This window comes from Xiphias gladius, chromosome 12 (assembly GCF_016859285.1).
Source record: "Xiphias gladius isolate SHS-SW01 ecotype Sanya breed wild chromosome 12, ASM1685928v1, whole genome shotgun sequence".
NCBI lineage: Eukaryota > Metazoa > Chordata > Actinopteri > Istiophoriformes > Xiphiidae > Xiphias > Xiphias gladius.
The window spans coordinates 18,022,690-18,043,540 of NC_053411.1; the positions used below are offsets into that span (position 1 = coordinate 18,022,690).

Below are 20,851 nucleotides of genomic sequence, written 5' to 3' on the forward strand. Positions count from 1 at the left end.
AAATGTCCCGTAAGTGTTTAAACTGTCATCACACTCTACAAATATCCTCCTTTTTCAATAATGTTGTCTTTTCCAGAAATGTCCTCACTCTCCAGAATGTCCCCGCTGTCCAAAATGTCCTGACTTACCAAAAATGTCTCCACCTTTAAAAAAAAGAATGTCCTCAATTTCCCCCTCATATTCCAAAAGTGTCTTCACTCTACAAAGTTGTCCTGACATTGTCTTCACCTTTTCAAAAAAAACGCCTTCACTGTCTAAGAGTTCTCACTTTCAAAGATGTCCCCACTTTCCACAAACGTCTATACTCTTTCAAGCGTCCCAAACATGTCCAAAATATCCTAAAAAAAAAAAAAAAAAAGACGTCCACACTTTCAACAACTGTTTAATTCTGTTCTCACTCTAACAAAAATGTCCCCATTTTCAAAGAATGTCCAAACTTTCCAGACGTGTCGTCCCTCTCTAAGCAAAGTCTTCGCCTTTTAAGAATGTCCCTAATTTTCTTAAACTATTTGGACTCTAAAAATATCTCCTCCATTTGCAAAAACGTTAAAAAAAAAAAAAAAAAACCTCAACTTTTTTTTATTTTTTTAAACCCTTGTCGATTTCCACGAGTCTCGCTGTCCAATAATGAAAACAAACGAGTCTCGCTGTCCAAAATGTCCTCTCTCTTCAGGTTAAAAATCTCGAATGAGGACCGTAGAGAGGCAGCAGCTCCATGTTTTATATCTTTCCACTCTGTTATCTGACTGATTTGACTAATGAAGCGATTTCACACACCACTGGGCTCCCTCTCCCCCTCTCCCCCTCTCTCACTCACACACTCTCACACACACACACACACACACACACGGCGGCAGACCGTGTGTAGGAGGAAGTCGGTGTGTCCGTGTAGGTTGGGTCGTGCGTCCGCCTCCCTCTCTTCATTTCCTGAATCCCGCTCCTCTTCAGTCTCGGCGACCTGGGGAGACACGGACAGGCACCGATGAGCTGAACACACCTGGAAATGAAGCGCGAAGGTAAGAGACACGCGCTTGCGCTCGTGTCGTGCGTCTCGGGGTTTCTTTCTCTCTTTTTTTTGGTTAAGTTTTTTTTAATGTCACCTCCTGCAGTTTTTTTTTCTTTTTTCTCTCTCTCTTTTTGGGTTAAATCAACTGCCACTTCGCCACAAACGGCGGACTTCACGGCGACAGAGACCTGAAGTGGAACCGGAAGAAGCTGCTTTTAAAATAATTTTAAAAACAAACAAAAAAAAAAACACAGAAAAAGTACAAGTCGTAGAAGTAACGTAACAGGAAAGGTTGTTAAAGTGAAACCACAGAAGAACACACACACACACACACACACACACACACACACACACACACACACACACACACACACGCGTCCAGCAGGGTATCACAGAAACACCGTTCGGCTCTGTCATCACGTGTCACGGGAAAATCCTCTGCTTATGCTTGAACTTTTCTAATGACGTCGATGCACCTGTGCGTGCAGGTGTACAGGGACCTGCGCCTCGCGCGCGCGCGCGCGCTGACCCGAGGAGCCGGGAGCGCTTTTAGCTTCCTTATGCTGCATTCGAGTGATGTCGGAAACACGGAAGACACGTTGGAATGTCAATCAATAAGTGTTGTTTTTCTATTTCTCTCTCCTTTTCTCGACCGTTTGCAACTCAAGTATTGTCCGGTAGGACTCTCTGTTATAGATGACCGTATGTGTGTTTTGCATAAAGACAATATGGCCGGATGCAGATGCTCTACTATTGTCTACAAACGTGCACATGTCTTTAACTGCATCAGAAAACATCCAGGAGTGGGATTTAATTTTTGCCAAGCCTTAGGCTGTGTATCAGCATACCTGGGTATTAACTTGAGGGAGAGACTCGTCGGACCAGTGAGTGTCAACTGAAATGTGTCCGGGGCACATTTCGAGAATTGGGCGGCATCAGACACTTGCTCAGCCGTTTCCTGATCTAAATAAGGAAATGTGTCTGACTTTAGAGCATAGTTTGGCAAAATGAATTGTTTGAGGCTGTTTTGTTTTATCACATGAAAAAACAAGGGTTAAAAGGGAAGCTAAGGATTATTTTTAATGTGGTTATTTTCTGGATCAATCGATCAATCGACTTTGTTTAGTCCATGAAATGTTAAAAAGTGGTAAAAAGGTGCTCGTTCCAGTTTCCCAGAATCCCAGGTTACGTTTTCAAATGTCTCCTCTCGTCCAGCCACCGCCCAAAACCTACAGATATTTCATTCACTGTCTTACATGACAGAGAGAAGCAGCAGGTCCTCATGTCTGAGAAGCTGAAACCTGCCAAAAATGAAAGACAAGAGAGAGAATAGAATTCTTAATCAGTTATCGCAATAGCTACCAGTTAATTTTTTTTTAATCAGCTGATGTGTTGAGCCTTTCCGCTCTAGTTAGAACGACCTTCTATTCCCTAAACCGCTGATGGAAAGTAACTAAATTAATCCTTACTAAATAAAGACTAAATACATGTACTCAAGCGCATCTTTGGGTTACTTGTACTTGACTTAAGCATTTCCAATTTACGCTACTTTAAACTTCTGCTCCACTACATTATAAAGCGAAAAATTTTACTTTTTATCTGGCAGCTATATGGCCTAATTAGTTATTAGTTAGTTTTATTTTACATAAAACATCATATATTAGGCTTATAAAAGGTTAATATTTGCCTTATGAACTCTGTTCAGTTTGGTCCTTTTTCACATCTCAGATGTTTATGAGTTGTTAGCAGTTCGGCCAAGGAGACATTTCACCTCTAAACTTCTCACATGGTTTCAATTAAATAAATGAATGTTTGATGCCCAAAGAATTAAAATGAATCAGTATTTCACTAGAGACCAAAAAAACTTATTCCCTCTCCCTTTAATCATCTCACGACCCCTTCAGATTCATGTTGTGACCCTCTGGGGAGGCCCGACCCCCTAGGTTGGGAACCACTGGGCCAAACCAACTGTATACAAAGTATATAAATATGAACCAGCTCCACCTCCAACAGCTTCAACAGTAAAATGCTGTTTACACCATTGATTCATATATAATAATACATTAGTCATACGGTACATTTTACTGCAGAAACAGTACTTTTACTTATTCATACATCTGTGCTTTTGAATGCAGGACTTTTAGTTGTTTTGGATTATTTTCGTATTGTTCTACTGGTACTTTTATATATAATTTTACATATATATCAAAAATTAGAAAACCAGCACATGAGTACAATCTAAAAATTAAAACACAGACTTTGCTTATGAGTCGCTTGATGTCCATCTCTGTCTAACCACCAATACCACATGTTAAATTCAGATCAACAAACCCAATGATGAATACAAACTGCAATTAAATGAGATACTTTCAGAAAAAAAAAGGTAAAATATGCCAATCAGATGTACAGAAGACAGATATGAAGAAGCAAAACAGAAGAAATGTTACTTTACTGATGTGAGAGGAAGATTAAAAGCTGATCAATGTGAGTTTCTCAGATCACGTAGTTGATAAAATTCTGAGTTAAATGACTGTGCGCCTTTCACAACACAGGAGGAAGCGAAGACCAAAATTAATGCAGAAAACCCTATGGAAAATGTTCTCCAAAAAAAAGACAATAAAGTACATCAGAGCCCAGCTTTCAGAAATCTCAGCCTTCCGAACCACCAGGGGACAATTCAGGAGACAGTTTCCGTTTGTGGTATAGATTTATCATGTGTAGGAAAGACTCCCTGTCTGTGAACACACTGATGGTACAGATCTGGTTCTAGGAATTTATTTAGTCTCGATAAACTGGGTTAAGAAACTCTTCTTCTCTTGTGGGACTAAAGACTAAAGGGGTCTAAAGCCATCCACCATCTTGGTTTAGCATGTTAGTATTGCTAGTGTTTGTAGAGCTGATACGATTAGTTGGGTTATCGATTTAGTCGACTGACATTTCTTCATTTTTAAGCACAAATACCAACATTACAAACCTATTGTTGGTTCCAGCTTTTAAAATGTGACAAAATTCACGTGTTTCTTTGTCACATCTGACATTTAACCAAATTTCTTAATGTTGAAATCTTAATTACAAATTAATCAAATGTCTTGTTCAACTTGTGTGACTGAGATATTGTGAATGCCATTTTTCACCAACATTTCAAACACTAAACAATTCATCGATAAAGCAAGAAAATAATCGTTTGTTGCAGCCCTAAACATTTACTAACAAGCACTCAACACAAAATACAGCTTTGGCAAAAATTGGATTCTAAAAACAAAGTATTGGACGAGTTTTAAGTTTGACCGTGATGAAAAGTCAAGAGGATCATCAGAGTTATTAGGATTCATCCTCTGGGGTCCGTGAATATCTTTGCAAAATTTCATGGCAATCCATCCAATAGTTGTCGAGCTATATCTGTCTGATCGACAGACCGACATTGCCATCCCCAGAGCCATTCTGCTAGCCTGGCTAAAAAGGACGCTGCTACATGACCTATATCCTGTATTTGTCCCCGTGATCATGACGTAAAAATTGCTCTCCAATTTAAACATCAATAACTCATAATTTAGAGACACTGGATTAATTGACAATCATTAAACAACTGGAATTTCACTGAGCAGACTTAACATCAAGCTAAACCGGCTTGGTTTTGGAGAGAAATCTGCTGGATCGTTTTACTTCACAAAACAGGAAGAAGGGTGTAATTCTAGGCAATGATGTGTTTAATGTCATCTTTTTCTTTATTTTCTGGGTTCAGATCTGTCAAATCTGTTAACTGTTTTTTTCTTTGGCCACATTGGGAAAACAGAAATAATGCTAATGTTGTAGGTACAGCTTATTAGCCAATAAAGTTGATGTAGTGAACATGCTAGCGAACAGTTACCTATTTCTAGTGCCAGCCGATACGTAGCAGCATTATCATTCATTTAGAGTCGTGTTTATGTCCACCTGGTGGATATAAGTCCAGTACTCCCTCTTCTTTTAGCTCTGGTTTTGGTCTCCACCAGCTCCTGAGGGAAACGTCTGGCTCTTTTAGCAGAAATATGCACCACTATGTTCACCGGCTGGTCTCTGACTGTGTCTGTCTGCTGCCTTGCTGCTGAGTAGGCAGTGGACAGTGGGTTTGTTAGAGAACTTTAGATGAAGACAGCTGCCTGCTGCAGAGACAAAACAGCATACAGTTGAACAAAACGATGAGCTAGAAGACAGTAAAACTCAGAGTTGAAAACAGATTTGAGGGGAACTGGTAATCTCTGTGAAATTGTCACTACGAGCGATGCCCAGCATTCAAAATTTTACTTACACAAAGTATATTAGCAACAAAATGTACTTAAAGTATCAAAAATAAAAGTACTTATTTAGTCACTTTTATATTATCAGATGACTATTAATGTATTAATAGGTAAGCAGTATTTTAACGTCGTAGTTGGTCGAGGTGTAGCTACTTAACTACTTTATATACTGCTGGCTAGCTTAAAAGGACCAGTGTGTGGGAATCAGCGGTATCTAGTGGTGAGGTTGCAGATGGCAACCAACCAAATACCCCTGCCCTCACCCCTCCCTTTCCAAGCGTGTAGGCTAACTTACGGCAGCCTTCAGGTTATTAAAAATCGGTGTTTGGTTTGTCGTACTTTGATAAACAGTAGTAAAAAGTACGTTTCCTTCTGAATCTGGTGTAGCAGAAGTATAAAGTAGCATGAAGTGGAAATACTCAGGTAAAGCACACGTACATCAAAATTACTGTGCAAAAGTGCAGTACATGAGTAAGTGTACCGAGTCATGTTTTTAAATTTAAAATTGTGTGTCTCCCCTCAGCTCAGCTCCACATCGCCGCGTTCTGACGACACCCACCGATGGGCCGAGGGCGTGGGCGGGGCTAGGATGAGTGCCGAGATGCTATTGGAGGAGACGCTGATCAAACGGTCTCAGCAGAAGAAGCGGACGTCGCCGCTCAACTACAAGGAAAGACTGTTCATCCTCACCAAGAGCAGGCTGACGTACTATGATGGAAAAGCAGAGGTGGTTTTACTTTTTATTCCTGCTTTTATTTACTGTACAGTTAATAATGTGTTTAGAAAAAAAAAAAAAAAAAAAGAAGCTGCCGTTGACATATGTCGTTTCCATCAACAGAAGAAGTTCAGGAGAGGCTCCATCGAGCTGAGCCGCATCAGATGTGTGGAGATCGTCAAGAACGGGGGAGGAATCATTCCCTGCCAGAACAAATACCCCTTTCAGGTATCCCGTCTCAAATAACAGCGCCTCACATCCAGCAAGAAGTTCTCTTCCATGCGAAGCCGCCCTGTGGGTCACTTTAAGGGAATAGTTCGACATCTTCGGGAAACATGTTCATTCGCTTTCTGGCCAGGAGTTGAGCAGGACTGCGTTTGACGCCGTGCTGCGTCACCTGTGCTGCAGCTGGCGTGCGCCCTCTCAAAAATGTAACTACGGCACCAACACACCTACGAACCTGAAAAGGTCGACGGCTGTGATTGGTTCGGGGTTTTCCTCCCGACGTGTGAGAAAATTATCACCCCCATCGTGAACGTCCATCACAGTTTAGCCCTTGCAGCTTTCCTGCAGTGAGGGATTAATGCTGACATGTTTAGGTCAGCTCTGCCTCCAAATAGTGTGATTTTATATCATTTGGATAAACTGCTGGCTTTCGATAGGATTTTTTTTGTCACACTCAAGAATGAACATGGAAGGCTCAACATAAGTGTAAATAAGTAGAAGCCCTGAAAAAAAAAATTCACATTCAACACCTTTATTCTCTTCAGAGAGGAATGGCACTGAGGAGAAAATGTAGTCCTTAAGCTGTCTTTAAATCTAAAGGTAATCCCTAACTTGCATTGTGCCACAAACATCTTGATTGAAAACTTAACCTCGGTCTGTGTGTGTTTTTCCCCTAGGTGGTGTATGATACCAACACACTCTATGTTTTTGCTCCGAGTCACGACAGCAGAAGTCTCTGGGTCCAGAGCCTGAAAGACGGTCAGTCTCTGTTCTGTTCTATTCTCTAAAACAGAAGAGGAGCTTACACCGGCGGAAATGTTTATTTATTTAACCTTTATTTAAACTGGAAAGTCCCATTGAGAAGCACTCTCTCTTCTGCCAGACAGTCATGGTTATATGATAGATTACACACACAGTTTACAGTCTTGGCTGGTGCAAAGACGTTTTCACACTTTCTACCACATAGTGAAACAGGCTTTCGCACGCTGCAACTTTCCTAGCAGCCCCCACTTTTTCCACCGTTCTTTCTTGCACCTTTCGTACATGACCTTTCACAGAGAACATGATGGACACACGGGTGGCAAGGTCAGATGCCACTTTAAAGCCACTGACCTCCTCTGGACGTTCAGTTTTAATGGTACTCACAACAGAAACACTGGATGCTACCCGATAATTTAATTAAACTAATGTAACAATTGGTTGTGGAGGGAGAGACGTGAGGAAAGGATACTGCGTGAGGTGTAAGGGACAGGTTCATGCAGGTGGTTTACACTTTCCGGGGATATGATCATCTCTAATGTCTGTTGTGAATAAACACTGATAAATTTGCTCAGAAGTCATTTAAAATAAGAAGACCCCCCTTACTCCAGAACTTTCCCGAGAGGCATCTCGTTTTTAAGTTTTCTTCAGACTCAAAGAAATCCAGTGACTGACAGCAAACAGGACCTTCTAACAGCTCATTCAGCATACTTTTATTGGTGCAAGTTCGCAAAAATGTAAACATATATAGGGGGAAGTTAAAGTTAACTGACCATTGGCCAAACCTCTCCCCAAAACAGTGATTTTCCTTTGCAGCCATAATCCATTCTCAACATGCTGACCTGCATATTTTAGACTCTTTTGAAGGTTTCCCGTTTTCAAATAAGACAGCTGGAAACGTTGAAAAGCCACTTGGAGAGGGAGTTTCCTACCAACTCGGGTAGTTAGCTTGCTGGCTGCAGCTGATAAAAATCTGCTTGCTACAGCTGTCACTTCAGTCAGCAAGATCAACGGTCGCTGTGCACGAATGAGGACACCTGCTTTCGTCTATCTCTGTCTGAAATCAAAGACCTATCATCTCGCACATTTCGAGAAGCAAATCTGCCACTTTGATTATTGTAAACTATTTGCCGTACGTGCAGTTTCTGACGTGGATCGCAACAGTAACAAAAGGGCGCACGGTCAGTTAATTCAAATTTTTGAATTTATCAAATATGTTCTTAAAACTTACACCTTTAACTCAAAGGAATAGTTCACTGGTATCAGCATTACTTTGAACTATTCCCACTGTCTGACTCCTAGCTGGGAATTGGTATTTTTGAACTTTGGACAGAGCCAGGCTAGTTTGGCTAGCTGTTTCCGCACGCTTCCAGTCTTCATCATAAGTTAACCTAACCACGAGGGTGGTATCAATCTCATTTCACTCTTGGAAATAAAGCAAATTAGCACATTTACCACAGCGTGGAACTATTTCTTTTAGGACCGTAGACCCGTGTCAGGTAACATGAAACGTTTGTCTCATTCAGTTCAGGTGATTCAAACAGCAGTGTTTCATCTGTTTATCGATCAAACTTGACAGAAATGTGATCTAAAACGAGTGGAAAGAGCACAGAAAACCGAAACAAAACTCTTGATGGTGGCAGCAAAAATTCCCCAGCTAGCTGTTATGCTAGCCACTGATCCGTGGCTAATGCTAACCACTGCGATGACCAGCCGGTTGAAATGGATGTCGGCTTTGGAGAGATACCAGTGGAGTTAAAAGATTTTTAACACGACAAAACACAAAAACAGAAGCGCTCCGGCAGCAATTCCACTTGTTTGTGGGAAAAAAATAAGGAGGTTTAGAAATGGGAGGTCTAATGCGTCCACGGCATATTGTTTAAACGAGAAGCCGAGTGAGGAAAAACCGTTCACATCGGCCATCTCGCGGTTCTGGGTCAAAGGTGTTTGGAATTTCTGATAGTCACCAAATTGCCCACTGGGTTAAAAGAACCGAACACGTCGCTGTAAACAAATGGCTGCAAAATTCATGTGAACTCACTTATTTCGAAATACCCTTTTGTGTGTGTGTGTGTGTGTGTGTGTGTGTGTGTGTGTGTGTGTGTGTGTGTGTGTGCGCGCAGAGATCAAAGACAACCTTGTGGTCTTGACGAAGTTTCACCCCCAGTTCTGGCAGGAGGGGGCGTGGCTCTGCTGTCGCCAGGCAGAAAAACAGGCGCTGGGCTGCGAGGAGTACAACCTGTTCGGAGAGAGTAAGAGACACACACATTAGTCCTTCTATACTTGCAGAGGACCCTGACACCACAATGCGTTCCCTAGTCCACAGTCATCACAGCTGGGCGACAGAAACTCCAACCCTCACCCTAACACTCACTAAAACCTGATTCTAACCTAAACCGTAAAATCAAGTCTTATAGTTATATTTACGGAGAACCGACGTTCCCCAAGGAGCAAGCGCTTGGCGACAGCAGCAAGGACAAAACTCCCTTTTAACAGGTAGAAACCTTGAACAGAACCCGGCTCATGGTGGGCGGCCGTCTGCCTAAAGATATAAAATGACAATAATAGGACTAATAATAATAAGACTAATAATACAGTGATAGGACTAATAATACGACTGACAATAGGAATAATAATAATTAATAAGACTAATAACGGGGGCAGTAGGTGGTTTGCAGTCACAGATCCAGACTCTGCAGCACCAGGGGCAGAGATATCTGCAGAAAGCGACAGGAAGAGAGAGGAGAGAGACGAGAAAGCACAAAACTACGGGAGAGAGAAGAATCCGAGTTAGTTACGAGCACCGATGGGATATGAATATGAACAGATGGAGAGGAGCAGAGAGGAGCTCGGTGCATCATGGGAGGTCCCCTGGCAGTCTGGTCCTGTAGCAGCATGACTAGGGGATGGTTCAAGTAAAGCCTCAACCAGCCCTGACTGTAAGCTTTATCGAGAAGGAAGGTTTTAAGCCTGCTCTTAAACCTGGAGAGGGTGTCTGCCTCCAGGAACAACACTGGAAGATGGTTCCGCTGTAGAGGAGCCTGACGACTGAAGGCTCTGCCCCCTGTTCTACTCCTGTAGCCTCAGGAACCACAAGCAAGCCTGCGTTCTGGGAGCGCAGTGTTCTAGTGGGGTAGTAAGGTACTATGAGCTCTTTCAGATATGATGTTGTCGGACCAAAAACACGAAATCACACTGCTAAGATTAAACGTAACCTGTTAGCTGATTCATTCAAACTCGCAACTGCTGCAGCTGTATGATCAGATTCAATTCCTGATATTAGCAATACTACAAACAACCGGCAGCAAGAGGTCAAAGGCCAGAGGTCAAAGTGATACAATGGTTTCTGCTTGGTTAACTGTTTCTGTTCCTCTTTTCTAGTTACAAGAAAACCTTTGCCTCCGATTCCTGGAGAGGAACGTAAAGATGGAAGGGTAACTGCTAACCGCACACACACACACACACACACACACACACACACACCATTATGATCAACGAATCAATCACAACCACATCCTACGAGCGTTTTTTTCATTCCTCCTCCCCCCGTTCCTCTTCCACCAGCGGCGGCCTCCTCCTCCCCTCCCCCCGACCCCTGTGGATGACGACGACGATGACGACGACGACGACGACGACGGGGATGACGACGATGACGACGAGGAGGAGGAGGTGGTGGTGGTGGCTCTGTACAACTTCCCGGGCACCGAGCCACACGACCTGAGTCTGGTCAAAGGAGACGAGTACGTCATCCTTGAAAAGTGCGACGTCAACTGGTACAAGGCGCGCAACAAGTATGGGTGAGTGTGAACGCCATGACGGTCAATGTAAGTAAGAAGTGTTGTCCGTCTGCGGCGTGGCTCTATGGATGGCGATGTTGGTCAGCTGGTCCACCATTTGGACTGAAACATCCTCACGATTATTGGATGGATTGCCACGAAATTTGGAGCAGAGATTCGTTGTGCCCTCAGCATGAACTGTAAAAACTAATAGATAACTTTGTCAAATGGTCTGGTTTAGAGGTTCTGAAACTGTGAGGCGTGCCTCTGCAGAGGGGTGTGGAGCGAGAGATTTGAGGCAAAAATACCGTGTGAGATGAAAGGGACAGATGTTCTACAGAACAACAGGAAGTAGTAGTTACTGTAGTTTGGCCTCTTATTTGGCCTGCGTATCATCAAAGTCAGCAGTTTCAGCAGCAGCTGTGACGCACAGCTCATCGAGGCAATTAAGGTAAATTGTGACAGAAATCGCACTCTTTCTCGCAGTCAGATCTGAACACGCAGACATGATACACATTTTTTTACATTCGGAGTGACTGACTTTTTCTGACGATCTTACTGTCCCATTTGTTCATCGCAAATAAAGGCCCGGGAGCCTGCTTTGGAATCATAGAAAAAAGACGCTCCTTATAACTCCAGAACCTGCCTTAAAATCAAGACATTTTTAAGTTTTCTCGATCAATAAATGAATCCGGTGCTAATCATCTGTACAACCATGGTTACATCACAAACAGGAACTGATAATAGCTAATTCGGCATACTTTTATTGGTGCCAATTTGCCCAAATGTAAACAAAAGGCCAAAGGTGTGGTCCACAGCAACATTATACTTCCTGTTTAATGTCCCCAAAGCATTATGTGAACCGTAGTTCCAAGTACAAAACCATGATTATCCTCCAAATAAAAGTAAGACAAAGAATAAAAACAGATGTGACGAAATCAATTATTATTAACGTCAAACCATTTTAAATTGCCGCAAAACTATTCCCATCTGCCCCAGTGGTACTTTGTGTTTAGTGCTAATTACCAAATGTTAGCATGCTAACACGCTAGGATGGTGAGCATAAACCTAAACATCAGCGTGTTGGTAAGGCTGCAGCCTCTGTAGTGAGCAGCAACGATTTCAGACACCTCAATGTCATCGCCATTTTTCATCGGACTGGACTTAAATTAATGTGCTGGTTCGATGTCACTGGTTGTTGTGGCTATTTTCAGTTCAACTGAATGGGATTCAGACTCACTATGAATTGAACGGTGCAGTGAGAGTGAACTGCGGTTGCTGACTGATTTTAAAGTGTTGGCATTTTGAGCCCTAAAATGTGAGTGAATAGTGGTGGAACTACGTTTTTTTCTGTGTTTTGACATCCTAACCTGTTTCCCTGCTTGTTTCCTTTCGTGTTTTTTATGTGTTTTGGTGATTGGTGTGTGTGTGTGTGTGTGTGTGTGTGTGTGTGTGTGTGTGTGTGTGTGTGTGTGTGTGTGGTTGTGCGTTCGACAGCGAGGAAGGCTACATCCCAAGTAACTATGTAACAGAGAAGAAATCTGGAAACCTGGTGCAGTTTGTGTGAGTGCGTTAATCGGTTCACTGTAGATCAGCACCAGCACACCACCTGCCACTATAAAGTTACAGGACGTGTTGGCGTAACAGTTTTGATACTGGCTGAATCCAAATGTCTGGACTTTTTTTGCACTTGTTGACTCGCGGACTTTGCGCATTAAGCGACGAGGGGTGTCCCAATCCACAATTTATCGAGTCTGCAAGGCTTCAAGTGCGCATACTGCAGGGTTAGGGCACGTCGAGCTTCCGATAAATTAAACGCGCTCAATATTTTTCATGGCGCAAATTTACCCAGATTTTTTGATTTTTACCCACAAATTGGTGATGTGGATTCTTCTCATTTAGGTGTTAAGTCTCATCTTATGGCAGCTGACATTTGGATTCAGAGGACTTGTAATATGCAGAGATCTGAATAGAACCGTTAAGATCTCATTGTAATTGGGACGTTTCTCTGTTTGTTCCAGTTGGTACAGTAAACAAGTCAACAGGAACAAGGCAGAGGAGCTGCTGAGGAATGAGGTGACTGTTCTGTTAACTTACTCTCTCCCCCTTTAGTTTCTTTGTTACTTCCGTGTGTCTTTTCCTCCTCTTATTTTTACTGCTTTGACACTTTTTCCTCACTGTTGCTTCTCCTTTCCTTCGCTGTTTTCCTCCATTCGCCTTCTTTCTTTTTTCCTTTCATTTTCCGTGTTTCCGTCCTCCTTTAGTCCCTCTTCAACCTCCCCTCTTTGGCATTGGACTCTCACAAGTCCTATTTTTTTTCTGTCCTTCTAAGGTGAAAAAATATCCAAAATAAAGCAGTTGATAGAGTACAGAAAGTCTAGGGGGGCTCTGGTGGCCTAGAGGTTTAGGGTTCAAGGCCAGCTGAGGACTTTAGTTGCATGTAACTCCTTCCTCCTTACTGGTCATTGCTCTACTGTCAACTCTCTCATAAAGACATCAAATACTTGAAAGCTCAAAAGGGCAAGTATATTTCCTGCTAACAAAGTAATAGACTTTTTTGATTATTATAATTAATCGCCAAACACAAAAAAGGTTTTAAAAAAAGCATTTGATGAGATCACAAAATACTTTCTTAAAAAATGAAACCACAAAATATACAAAGTGTTGTCTTATTTTTAGGAAATAAGGATTGACGAAATAAGCCATATCTATGCTAGGGCCACAAACAAACTTTCTTGTGTTCATGGGAAAACAAAATAAAGAATAATCCTGGGGAGACCAGGTACCTGATCAGTTAGGGGATAGTGTGCACACCATTTAACTTCAATGTCTGGGGTTAGATTCTGGCTCCCCCCTCATTTTCTGTCTGCCTCTGTACTATCAGCTGTCCAACAAAGGCAAAACATGGCATCTAATTTTGAGCCTCGGTCTACGCCTTTGTGTCGCCCCCTGCAGGACAAAGAAGGAGCCTTCATTGTCAGAGACTCCAGCACCCCAGGGACCTACACCGTCTCGCTCTACGCCAAGTCTGCCGCAGTGTAATGGGACTATATGTCTGTTAAAACAACTACGAAACATTTAGCGTTGTGGATGTTGTTTTAATGCTCTGGTTGTGTTCGTAGGGAGGGAGGTGCAGCTATAAAACATTACCACATCAAGGAGACACAAGACCTGCCTCCTCAGTTTTACCTGGCCGAGAAACACGTGTTCAGCTCCATCCCCGACCTGATCGAGTACCACAAGCACAACGCAGCAGGTGAACAACGCGTCGGTCATCGTGATGTAGTACATGACTTAACCATACTCTAACTAGCTAACTTGGTAGCCATCTAGATAATACAGGTAAACTTGCTTTTCAGTAGATTTTCCGTGGTATAATGGAAGAAACAGAAATTTCGATTACCTCAACTCAGTGCAGGTCTTTATAGTAAAAGATACTTTTCACCCAGAATTAAATTAAAGGAGAAAATGGCAAAAAAAACTATTATTTTACCGTACTACTCGGGATAATCAGGCAATAAGGAAAGAAAACGGAAAAATGAAATTTGATACTGAAATGACAAATGGATATTGACAAATGACATTTTGAAAATGGAAACTGCAATTCAGGCTCTAGAAGCTGGAAAAAAAAGAGCTTATATGTAACTGCAGGTTATGGACCAGAAGAGCAGGAGCTTCTTATTAACGTTTAATTATGTCCTGATTGTCCTGACCAGTGCATCATAATCATAGTTTGTTTTTTTCTTTTGGTCGTTTTTCATTTCCCCTTTAATTTGTATTCTCCATAAGTCGCGGTGGTATTTTGTTTGATGTCGGCTGCACACTCATGAAAATAAACGAGCAGCTACAGTGGATCAGAATAAAATCCGAACTCAATATCTGATTCATTTTTAATTTTCTTTTAATGCTTCACATTGTTAACGTAGCTCGACGGAGCTCGATATCCAAGCTGTAAATATTCGCTCGGCCCTTCAAGCCACGGCTTTCTTCTGCACATTCAAACACACCGTTATTTTCATTACATTATATGTAAATGTCTCTGTCTTTCTTAATATTTTTTATGTCTCTCTGTCTCAGGTCTTGTAGCAAGGTTGAGGTACCCCGTAGGAAAACATGACAAGTCTGCTCCGTCCACCGCTGGCTTCAGCTACGGTGAGTCCCAACAGAGCACTCTGCAGGTTCTGTACCTTTCAAACGATGTCGATCATGAGCAAACCTCGTTGTCTTTACTCCCGTCGTGCCTTCCTCCTCTCTCTCCCACCCCCCTCCAGAGAAGTGGGAGATCAACCCCAGCGAGCTGACCTTCATGAAGGAGCTGGGCAGCGGTCAGTTCGGCCTGGTGAGGCTCGGCAAGTGGCGGGCTCAGCACAAAGTGGCCATCAAGGCCATCAGGGAGGGGGCCATGTACGAGGAGGACTTCATCGAGGAGGCCAAGGTCATGATGTAAGGACGGAGAAGACGAGGGGGTGGAGAAATTAAAGAGGGAGCGAGAAAGGAGGAGAGATGAAAGAGGAAGATAGAATAAAGGAAAAGAAAAGGAGGTGGGGAGGAAAAAGAGGTGAGGGAGAGGGTTAGTTACCTGCATTATGAGGTGATGGCCCTGCGTGGCAGAGTCTATGTGAGTCACCTTTCATCTCTGCCGCCCTCCACTGGTGACTTGTAAGAAGTCCAACTACGTGCACTCTGCTCCTCTTGTTCCCTGGAGCTATGGTGGCCTGTGATTGACACAAAGGATAAGGTCGCGTTTTGCCAGGGTGCAGCAGAAGGGCCGGGTGATGCCTCAAAACGAGCTCACAAATCAGCACCACGACGAACGGTTCAAAAATCAAACCGCTTTGAAACAGGATTTTTTTTTTTAGTTCAACGCCTGCTTGACAACGAACGTGACAACAGACTGAAGAAACTGACGAGTGACGACTGACAACTCTCGCCTACACTCTGACTGGATGGCCGGTGGCGTCACAGAAGCCGCGCGGTCGCTGACTAAGGCTTCAGGTTGTGAGACCTTGTTGTTCGTGTGCTTCAGGTGATTAAACTAGCAACGAAGAGTGATTACGTCCCGTACGTCCTGGACTCGTCTGGTTCTCTGCGGATATTTTCTTTGAAGTCTGCGGTGAAACTTGAGCTTGTAAAACGTCGTTTGGCTCCGTGAGGCCAGTTCTCCTTGGTTCAATAGGTGAAGCTAAAAACTAAAAATGGATCTGTGCTTTACGCGAGTGGTTGATGGCAGTCCTGCAGTAGACACCTACAATTTTGATTTACAGTTCATCTTTGATTATGATCCATACTGAGGTTGTGTCCAGCTTATTTTGCCTCGTCCCGTTACTGGATGGAAGACGTCTCCCGTCCAGTCGCCCCTGTTTACGTTCACTCGCACGGAGCGGCGGTGACGGTCTGCAGCGGAGATGTCTTTGCCAGATGTGCGTTTATTGAAACGGAGGAGACCTTCTGAGTCCTTCCTTCAGCTTGCCTGATGTTCTCAGTCGCAACAGCCTCCGCCAGCATCAGAAACTCGTGGGAGGAAAATGCAGCTACATTGTTTTAAGAGGTGCTTGTCATCTTAAGCGCAGCCTACGAGAAGCTTCGGCAGTGGTTTTTAAAATCCCATTTTTTTTCTGTATGCGTTGTTGAGTCCATCCTTCAAAACATCAGGACTCGCGCATTCGTTTAGTGAAGTATGCAGGACGCAAAAAGTTAAATTCACATCTATTTATTAAAATACAGCAGAGTCTTAAAGATTGAGGTTGCTTACAGAGCTCTGGACCAGACTCTGCGTCCCTGACAAGCATACAGCATCCACATCAGTTCACGAAGTCTGAGTGACTAGTCTCTCCCTGGTCCAGCAGAAATTAGGTTTAAACATCATAAAGAACATTGTCGGCATGGTCATCTTCTTATTGGCTGAGACCTCCATTGCTCCTCAGGTATGTGCCCCCCTCGTACGGACATTCCACTCTGGACACGCGTGACTCTCCCCATTGAACGGCTTATCTGTAGAAAAACAGGCAATAAAAGACAAGACACTTCAAAGCACCCCAGGACAGTTTCTCACACCGCCATGCCGCCTCCAGATAAGGGGTTGTTTATCACATATAAACAACCATATATCTTTGGGTGCATTCTTTGCAGAATAACACCTCTGTTTAGTACCTGCGCCTGAGTGTAATAAACACCACAAGCCACTTTCTTTTAATCTCATAACAAGACAATATATAAAAACACATAAAAATAACCCTTCAGCGTCTTTATATTTTCTTAATGTAATGTATTTAATGATTTACGTAAATCACCTTGAATTGCCTGGTTTAAAGATGCCACACAAATAAGCTTGCCCTGCCTTTCCCGTGTGCGTAGGCTCCGTAGCCGCACTGCTAAAGCGGACGAGTCCTGAACCGCCGCACGGTGAAGTTTGTTCTCAAAGAAAGAACAAGGCAAAAGCTAGAAATCTCGGCACTTGTGCCTCGTCTGCCTATGCTGTTTAGCAAAAGCAGCACGAATCCAGTCAGCCACAGTGCTACTGTTCATGCGGAGGCGTTTTGGCAGCGCTCGCAGCCTGATGCGCGGTCAGTTTACAGTAGCTATGCGCTCAAGACGAAAGAAAATAGGTTGAAGGTGTAAAAACATGCTCCAGGTTGCAGTGAATAAAGCGTCATCGAGGCCATTGATGTCACTTGGCTCATTACTGCTCCTGGCTGTAATGACTGACTGGCGTTGCAAGTCACCTGAGGCAAAGAGTGAGGGGTTGCTAAATCTCCTGGGAAGGGGTGACAGGACGGCGCTGTGGGTGGGGGATAAGCGGTGTCTTATCCCAGTCTATAATTAGTGTGTTTTCTCCAGGAGACTGTCCCACCCTAAACTGGTGCAGCTGTACGGAGTGTGCAGCCAGCAGCATCCCATCTACATCGTCACAGAGTTCATGGAGCACGGCTGCCTGCTGAACTTCCTCAGGCAGCGGCGGGGCAGCTTCAGCCTGGGGTCCTTGCTGAGTATCTGCCTGGACGTCAGCGAGGGCATGGAGCACCTGGAGGCCAACGGTTTCATCCACAGAGATCTGGTGACGTCAAGTTACTTTTTCATTCCCGTACAGGATCCGTTTTTACCATCCTGACTGAAGTTTGTAGCAACTTTTCCGCCGCGAGAACTTTTGACTTCAGAACTAACGTCCGGTTTTCAAGGACTTGTCCTATGTGGAGACGTGTTTTGAAAAGATCTACTGCCTTTCAATTCCATTTGAAATTGGCTGGTTACATAGAACATGTTATTCCATAAGACAGAGAAGGCTACATAGAGGCCGAGTATGCCACCTTCTGAATGAGAGTGAACACTGGTGAACATTCATCACGCGGACACAAACAAGACTCCAAATGAATGATCGTGTTGGTGTGTAAATAAGCAACTGTTTGCTAACAGGTTCACCATCTCAACTTAAAAAGTGATGATATGTCACCGCTGTGTTCACCACTTGTGTCCGCTGCAGATAGTATGTGGCAATGAAGTGTACGACAAAGCTGCTGTTGCTTAATAGAATGTGTTCTTTTTTTTTTCCTGTTCATTCCTTCCTGTTTAATTTCCTGGTTTCTTTCGTCTTCCTTCCCTCCATCTCCTCCGAAGGCTGCCAGAAACTGTTTGGTGAACGAGGCTCTGGTAGTGAAGGTGTCCGACTTCGGCATGGCCAGGTATGATCGCCGTCCCCACACATTTACACTCTGTCTTCTTCTACTCAGTCTGACTTACAACAAGTCAGCTGGTAAAAAGACTGCAGTCTGGTGTGCTGTCTCATTTAAATACGTGTGCGTTTTATGTAGATATGTGTTAGACAACCAGTACACCAGTTCATCGGGTGCCAAGTTTCCTGTGAAGTGGTCGCCTCCTGAGGTCTTTAACTTCTGCAAATACAGCAGCATGTCGGATGTCTGGTCCTATGGTGAGCGCACTTTAATGTCATTAAGTCATCAGTACAATCATAAAAGAATCTGAGACTATCACTGATTAGACCATCAGGTTCCGTCAGCCTCGACTCTGCAGGGATTGGGTGTTGGTCCAGAGTAGACACAATACCGAGGTCTCCGATCTGAATGTAGTGCAATTTCTTACTGATTTTCCAGAAAATTGGTTAAAAAAAAAAAAACCAAACAAGAATATTAATGTGCGTTTCCATCCCCTACTACTTAGGCGTCTGTTCATCGGGATAAACAAATGGTGGAGACAATTCAAATTTCCCGCGTGATCACATTTAATGACCAATAAATGCAGAAAACCAGGTAATTCCAAAGGGTTCACATACTTTTTCTTGCCGCTGTAATTAAAAGGTGTTTCTAACTTTTAGAAACACCTCTGAATATGATGCAGTCCAGCACAACGCATCACGTGTACCTAATAAAGTGGCCGCCGCGGGTTTCTTCCCATGTGTTAACTGTGAACTGACTTTACACATTCTGCCAGACGAGTGCTCTAAAAGGAAATCTCACTACTCTGCCAAAGCCTCTACTTTTTTACGGGTGTCTGTCCAGGTGTGTTGATGTGGGAAGTTTTCACCGAGGGTCGCATGCCGTTTGAACAGCATCAGAACCACGAGGTGGTTGCCTTGGTAACCCAGGGTCACCGCCTGTTCAGGCCCAAAATGGCCTCGCCCGCCATCTATGACATCATGCAGCTCTGTTGGCACGAGGTGAGACCCGAGAGGAAACATCTGTGTCTCTGGTTCAGTTACGTCTCAAAGTACTTAAAAAAAAAAAAAAATCATGATGAATACTGTAAAGGAAGCCTTGTCTGTCAGCCCCCATTTCGTTGGTAACAATATTTGACCTTTATGTTTTCCTGATTGAGAATCTGTCAGTATTATTATGAGTAGTAGAAGTAGTATTTAAATTTTCAACATAATACAAATTAAGTCGATCCAAAAACACTCCATTACAAGTAAGAGGCCTTTGTTCAAAATCCTACCTAAACTGAAAGTAAAAGTACGGAGGTATTAACAGGAAAAGGAACTTAAAGTTCTATTTATCTAGAAAAATGTCCCCTGCGACCAAGATTATCGTTGGTGGGACAATTGCCGGTGTTACTTTAATAAGGAGAGAAGTTCTACGTCGATAGTCGTCCTGGATTAAGCCATTATTTACTGTTGGTGTAAACAGGAAGTTAAAAGAAAAGAAAGAGAGCTGAAGTTCCACCTCTTCTTTGAGTTAGCCTCTGCTGCACTTTTGAAGTTCACATTTTGAGGCAGCATGAAATGATAACATCAAGGCTGTTTTCTCTCTCTCTCTCTCTGTCTGCAGAGACCGGAGGAGCGTCCGTCGTTCGTTCAGCTCTGCATGATGATCTCCGACGCTCTGGAGGGTGACGTCCCTCCCCACGAACTGGCCAACTGACCGAGAAACCAGCAGCTTCCACCATCCACCGACTGCCACGTTGGCCCCTAACTCCTGCTCCGTGGCCATTTCTATGCTAACCTGCCACTCTCCAGGATGTCATGGCAGTCGTCGTTTAACTTACTGTGCAAGAAAACGGGACAGCAACATGGAGAACGCAGTGTAACAGTACCTAGGCTGTCTGAAGCTGACCTATCAGATGGAAGGGAAGGACCAGTCGCACCGGCTGTAGTCCACTCGATCATATCAACATTGGCGGACAAGTCGCCTTCGAGTTTCCTGAACAGCTGGACTGACAGCAGTGAAAACTGAAGTTACATTCATAACACACACATCTGCTCCTGTCAGATTTGTTTTAGGATAAGTGAGACGTACAGGAACTGATAGCGATGTGGAAAACATAATAATAGGCGTTCGTGATGGACACATTAGCCACCTGTCTGTGCAAATGAATCCATCCAGCCGCAGTGTTTCCTCGGGGGACGTCCCCTCAGACCTGGACCTTAGGTCCCTAGGTCAGAAATGAAAAAAGGTCAGCTACGGTATCGAGTAAAAAAAAAAAAAAAAAAGTACTTCAAACCACAACACACGATCCAAAGCCTAATTTTCTTTCCAGTAAGGAAGTGTTGTGAAATGTAAGGAATCTCACTAGGTCATATCAGTTTCTTCTTTTTTTTTCTGTTACATGTTATTCCTGCAACATCCTGTGCATTAATATTAAAATA

The 20,851-nt window shown here is 43.4% G+C and overlaps 2 protein-coding genes across 7 annotated transcripts in view; one reads left to right on the forward strand and one right to left on the reverse strand.

Annotated features, from left to right (window-relative positions):
- Positions 1-20,851, reverse strand: part of txk (TXK tyrosine kinase) — a 64,786-nt gene that overhangs the window by 15,666 nt on the left and 28,269 nt on the right. For 2 of the 5 annotated variants that reach the window (XM_040140786.1, XM_040140781.1), the window contains exons 3-6: positions 9,120-9,221; positions 2,263-2,307; positions 1,855-1,969; positions 860-987 (exon numbers count right to left, since the gene is read on the reverse strand). The gene's annotated coding sequence lies outside the window, so the exon portion shown is untranslated. Of the gene's footprint in view, positions 1-859; positions 988-1,854; positions 1,995-2,262; positions 2,308-9,119; positions 9,222-20,851 lie in introns of those variants that run through there. The other 3 variants (XM_040140783.1, XM_040140784.1, XM_040140785.1) reach the window with 3 other exon arrangements.
- Positions 851-20,705, forward strand: tec (tec protein tyrosine kinase). 2 transcript variants are annotated; one of them, XM_040140743.1, is made up of 18 exons: positions 851-1,016; positions 5,807-6,010; positions 6,122-6,226; positions 6,901-6,982; positions 9,106-9,234; positions 10,364-10,416; positions 10,547-10,779; positions 12,256-12,321; positions 12,780-12,834; positions 13,714-13,796; positions 13,881-14,014; positions 14,836-14,910; positions 15,030-15,201; positions 17,596-17,812; positions 18,370-18,434; positions 18,564-18,682; positions 19,269-19,426; positions 20,034-20,705. In XM_040140743.1, the coding sequence occupies exons 2-18, from the start codon at positions 5,873-5,875 to the stop codon at positions 20,124-20,126; spliced, it is 1,977 nt and encodes a 658-aa protein (XP_039996677.1). In that variant the 5' UTR covers positions 851-1,016; positions 5,807-5,872; the 3' UTR covers positions 20,127-20,705. The 2 variants fall into 2 exon arrangements, with proteins under 2 accessions (XP_039996677.1, XP_039996678.1); XM_040140744.1 differs by lacking the exon at positions 19,269-19,426.